At 43.3% G+C, this 5,425-nt stretch overlaps 1 protein-coding gene across 2 annotated transcripts in view; it reads left to right on the forward strand.

Moving 5' to 3' along the window:
• The first annotated feature begins 673 nt into the window (after window positions 1–673).
• Window positions 674–5,425, forward strand: part of rcn3 (reticulocalbin 3, EF-hand calcium binding domain) — a 7,788-nt gene continuing 3,036 nt past the window's right edge. For both annotated transcript variants that reach the window (XM_069709928.1, XM_069709927.1), the window contains exons 1-7: window positions 674–744; window positions 1,700–1,926; window positions 2,938–3,131; window positions 3,489–3,661; window positions 3,888–3,948; window positions 4,248–4,339; window positions 4,502–4,609. In XM_069709928.1, coding sequence (XP_069566029.1) covers window positions 1,712–1,926; window positions 2,938–3,131; window positions 3,489–3,661; window positions 3,888–3,948; window positions 4,248–4,339; window positions 4,502–4,609 — 843 coding nt within the window. In that variant the 5' untranslated portion in view covers window positions 674–744; window positions 1,700–1,711. The remainder of the gene's footprint in view (window positions 745–1,699; window positions 1,927–2,937; window positions 3,132–3,488; window positions 3,662–3,887; window positions 3,949–4,247; window positions 4,340–4,501; window positions 4,610–5,425) is intronic.

Here is a 5,425-nt window from a genome sequence, read left to right on the forward strand (position 1 = left end):
GAATTTTGAAGGAGCCTTATTGCTCTAAGACTCCTTCAAAATTACACGAAAAAAAAACAGTGTAAAAAGTGATATTGTGGCTTTTTTTTACCGCGTCAAAACCATTGTAGCCTTTTATTGCTGATAAGTATTTTGTAGGGAGTTTTGTCTCAGTTTTAACAACAAACCCAATTCGTTTTGTTTTTAAATGAATGAAGACATGACCCTCCTCTGCCTCTGATTGATATCTTTAACTATTTATGTATCGGTGGGTTTAATACTGAATAGACGTGTAATGATTCCATTTCTTGCCTCACTCAGGTTCGTGCTACATTGAATCAGCCGGGGGGACGCGCGTGCTAAACTGCACGCTGCTGTGATTGGTTGTTTCACTATCAATCAACTGACCACTAACCCAATCTCCAATCATGATCCTAACCCTACTCTTAACCCCCCTCCCTCCCCCCAATGTAACACCCAATCACAGGCATATGTCCCTCCCGCTGATCCAATCCAGCACCAGCCTTTTATAAAGTAGTGTGCGTTTGCGTGACAACGTGGCGGTTACTATCCAATAAGAAGTCACCATATCGCATTTTACTATCGTGTCGCACTTTTTATTGGTTAGAACCTCCTTAAAGCTGTCGGTAATTGGGTGGCTGTGCAGCAAGCCCCGCCCCCCTGCCATTGTTTTTTTTAACTGCAGTGCCAACGCGGACTGATTGCTGTTAAATCACTGCAAAGGGAGGAGACGTCCGGAGGCTGGTGAGTTCATCTTTTCATTGATATCAGAAATACAGCATCTTACAGTGTTCACTGAAGCTGCTATGGGTCAGATATCATCTAAAGCATTTAGTTCAGTTACTTTACAGCAACAAGAAAGAGAAACTGTGGAAGTTCTTCTTCAATAGAGACTGAAAAAATGAAGCTCAGTGGTACATTGTAGGAGTATACAGTGTCATTTTGTGACTTATTATGAATTTAACGTTTATTAAAGAAACATGTTGTGGAATATAAATCAGTTTTAACTTTCACTTCATCTTCAAGTGCCTTCATTCTTTCATCTGCAGCAGTGAAAGGTTTCTGGCTGATCGGTTCCTCCTCCTGAACTATTTTGAGGATATAATGAAAAAGTGGTATTTCTTTAAGTTTACATGCTAATAAGATGGTTTAATTTGGTCTTTTATGTCAAACAGCAGGATTTATATAACAGGGCCGGCTGTACTTGAACATGTGGTGAACGAAGCTGCAGAAAGTTTTAACTCTTGGCACATTTCTGATTGCTTTAATGACACATTAAAAAAAATACCAAACTCCTTTAAATTCAAATAAAGAAATGCACACAACATTTCATTTTCTAAGCTGACTCAGCAGTTTTACATTGATCCAGTCTGATCGTGCTAACATTCAACATGCCCGACGGTTTCGGTGGCATGACTCCAGATGAATGTGAGTGAGCTGTGAGATGCTGACGGACACCAGTCCGTCTTTATTCCCTCCGTTTCAGGCTCTGACCACGTGGAGGCGCTGTAGGCTGAAAACATTTATTCCAGGCAATTCAATCAGCACTTTAAATCTGTGAATCTTCTTCTCTGTATTTTATGTAGTTTACGTATATTTTTCATGGGTGTGTTTTGTGTCCTGTTGTCATTTTTGTTTTTTCCGTTCTCATTTGATCTTTCGTCTTCATGCACGTCTGCCTTTTTGTCTCCACCCCCAGAGGTCAGTCACGATGCTGCTGAATTCACTGCTACCCCTCTTCGTCCTGGCGGCTGCAGCCTTCGCTGTCCCCGCTCAGGAGAAGCGCGTCCATCACCACGCTGACCTGAGCGATCGCGTCCACGACGATGCTCAGGGCTTCCAGTACGACCACGAGGCCTTTCTGGGCAAGGAGGAGTCCAAGACCTTCGACCAGCTGACCCCCGAGGAGAGCAAAGACAAACTCGCGTAGGTTTGACTCGAGCGCTGCTCCATCCTTCCTTCCTGCTGCCTCCGACAGCCTCAGCGAGGTCTCCTCCAGGATTCTGTTGCAGCAGCAGGATGTTGTGCAACAACTGACCCGTTCAGATGCATCGCTGCAGGAAAAGCTGAACATGACCTTCCAATAGTTACAGATAGTCATGTCTGCCGTGTTATTTGAATCATGCAGTAAACTTAAATCAACTGCGATTAAACCTTGAACCTTGTATTTGAATTATATTTATATAATTATACATTGTTGTGTAATCTGATCGTCTAAATATATTGATTTTATTCTGTAGTTTGTGAAGAAAAACAATTAGATTATTGTAGTTATGGATGAACTGTTAAAGCCACCACAACCAAAACAACAAAGTAGCTACAACAATATAACTGAGTCAACAAATAATAAGTTATTTTTTAACCGAAATAAATTGTTTTTTGTTTTTGTTCACTTTAAGTCACTATAATAATCAGTTTAGTAGGCAGTGAGATTAGTATTCAAAGAGGACGGTCCAGTTTAGTGTCTTTTTGTGTGTCAACGTTTTAAGATAGAAAACCTCAGAAACCTTCTGCAGCTTTCCCAAGAAATAATATAATAATGGAAAAATAAAAAGTCTTCTGCACAACGGCCTCCTTTAAATAATTACTCATTTAAAGTCAGTTACAAGGAGAAATGACGGTTGTTATATATAAATAATCTCACGCATGCTATAAGACCGACCACGTGCTTCAGTGATGCTGCTGTAATCAGAATGTAACAGCAAGTGAAATCTAAGTTTATTTGTATGTTGCAGAATCACAGATGTCTTCTCAGGGCATTTAAAGGTCAAGACCTTTCAGTATTATAGAGAGAAACCCAACGATTCACCTTTGAGCAGCACCTGGTGAAAGCCGTTATTAACCTCTGAACCGGACTGATGACGGCCGGCCTCGGGTCTGAGCAGCTGATCCGACCTTTGACCCCGGCTGTAACCCTGACTCCTTCTCTTCCTACAGGAAGATCGTGGACCGCATCGACACGGACAAGGACGGCTACGTCAGCCACGCAGAGCTGCACTACTGGATCAAACACCGGCAGAGGAGGTACATCGAGGAGAACGTGAACAAACACTGGAAGGACTACGACAAGAACCAGGACGGAAAGATCGGCTGGGAGGAGTACAAGAACACCACCTACGGCTTCTACTTGGGTAACAGATGGAGCTCCGCCTCCTCCTTCCTTCCTTCCTTTCCTTCTTTCCTTCTTGTTTTCTTACTTTCTTAAAGTTAAAATTGAACAAACTAACTGCACCCTCTTTTTTCAACAGTAATCACACTAACATAGCTGATAAAATAACTTTCTGTCAGTTGTCTAAACTGTTTGCTAGCTGTTCTTGAGCTTTCAGTTATATCGTCTGATCTTCATCAGCACTTCAATGACCTCCGCACACCTAAAAGACCCTTTTTGCAACACATGATTGGACCACTCAGAGATATTTAAGACACCAGCGTCTGTATGAAACAACAGGATGCTCTGAGTGCTGAACGTGGAGGTTTTCCCTCTTCAGGGGAGGAGTTTGATGACATTGATGACAAGGCCACCTACAAGTCCATGCTCACCCGGGACGAGAGGCGCTTCAAGTCGGCTGACCGAGACGGTGACGGCATCGCCACACGTGAGGAGTTCACCGCCTTCCTTCATCCCGAGGAGTTCGATCACATGACGGACGTGATAGTGCAGGTAAACTCTGGTGTCTTAGTCATGTGAGCGACGGATGGAGATGTCAGTGTGGGCGGGACGGAAATATTGCTGCATCTATTCCATCATCAATTTCAAGACATTTATCTTCCCCAGAGGAACTGATCTTTTTATCGAGCACCATCATCAAGTTAAAATTCAAATTAGTTCAAGTTAAATTAACTTCTGTTAATGGATCATTGTAAGAACTGAATCTTTTCTCATTCAGGAAACGGTGGAGGACATCGATAAGAACGGGGACGGCAAGATCGACATCAATGAATACATCGGTAGGCGGCTCAGACTTTCTCTCCGACCGGCTCCATCTCTCATAGAGGAGGTGATCTCCCCTGGAGGAGGTGATCTCTCCTGGAAGAGGTAATCTCCCCTGGAGGAGGTGATCTCCCCTGGAGGAGGTGATCTCTCCTGGAAGAGGTAATCTCCCCTGGAGGAGGTGATCTCCCCTGGAGGAGGTGATCTCTCCTGGAAGAGGTAATCTCCCCTGGAGGAGGTGATCTCTCCAGGAGGAGGTGATCTCTCCTGGAAGAGGTGATCTCTCCTGAATGCGTGTGTTGCTGCTTCTCCTCAGGTGACATGTACACGACGGAGGATGGCGAAGGAGAGCCCGACTGGGTCCAGACGGAGAGGAAGCATTTCAACGAGTTCAGAGACACCAACAAGGTCAAAACATTTTGAAACACTCACATATTGTCACAAAAGCTAACGGGTTCATAACCAGGAGGTGAAGCAGCAACAGGCTGTTGGAGAGTCCAGGCCTCCTCTCAGCCAGAAGGACCAACACTGCTCGCTCTGAGGGTCACTTTTATATTCTGTGTTGTGCAGGACGGAGTCATGGACGGTGGCGAAGTGGCCAACTGGATTCTTCCAGGAGAAGTGGACCACGCTGACAATGAAGCCAAACACTTGATCCATGAGACGGACACGGACAAGGTACACCGGTCACTGCTCGAATGCTTTTACTCTTCGTTTTTAGAATTCAACATCACTACGTAGCACTGAAACTACCGGTTTATTCGGGAACGAAGCAGCTGTGATGCAGCTCCTTGTAGGTAGTAAATTCATTTAGCTAAAAAAAAGACCTGTTTTTGGGGGCGTGTCTGTTTGATTGACAGGCCTGTGGTGCAGTCAGGTTACAGCTACCGGTGGGCGGGACGTAGTATCGTCAGGTTTCCAATCAGATCAGTCAGATCCACCTCTGGCTCCTCCCCCAGCTCGTCCAAATATGGTCACTTCCTGCTCCAAACCGCTCCGAACTAGCAAAGATGGTGACGGACAGAATCTGAACTGGAGGCTTCATAACGTTCACAAAGATTCAATTTCAGAATATCATCATGTCAGGATATATTGAGAGATGGACAAACACACTGTTGGCTTTGGTCTTTGGAGACAGTAAGAAAAATAAAGCACAATGCCAATCATATCCTTTAAAGCATGACAAATAATGTTATTTTTTATTATTTTATTAGAAGTACCAAGCAAAATGTAACAGCAACTCATCAGTGATTTTCAGCAAATGTCATTAAAAATCACTGATGACTTACTTCCTTAATTTTTTTAGCAGAGACAGAAGGACAGATGACCTTATTAATCCTTACATTCCCATAAAACTTAAACCAAATGATGAAAAAAAAAACCTAAATGCATACAAATATTTGAAATACACAATAACTAGAATATAAAATAAAGAAAATATGGAGATTGAACTAACAGCAGAACCACACTGTTCAATATAACACAAGAGGACAG

Source organism: Brachyistius frenatus, unplaced genomic scaffold (genome assembly GCF_029030835.1).
Source record: "Brachyistius frenatus isolate BFR_SWC_R1_liver_20210118 unplaced genomic scaffold, ASM2903083v1 Contig_87, whole genome shotgun sequence".
Classification (NCBI taxonomy): domain Eukaryota; kingdom Metazoa; phylum Chordata; class Actinopteri; family Embiotocidae; genus Brachyistius; species Brachyistius frenatus.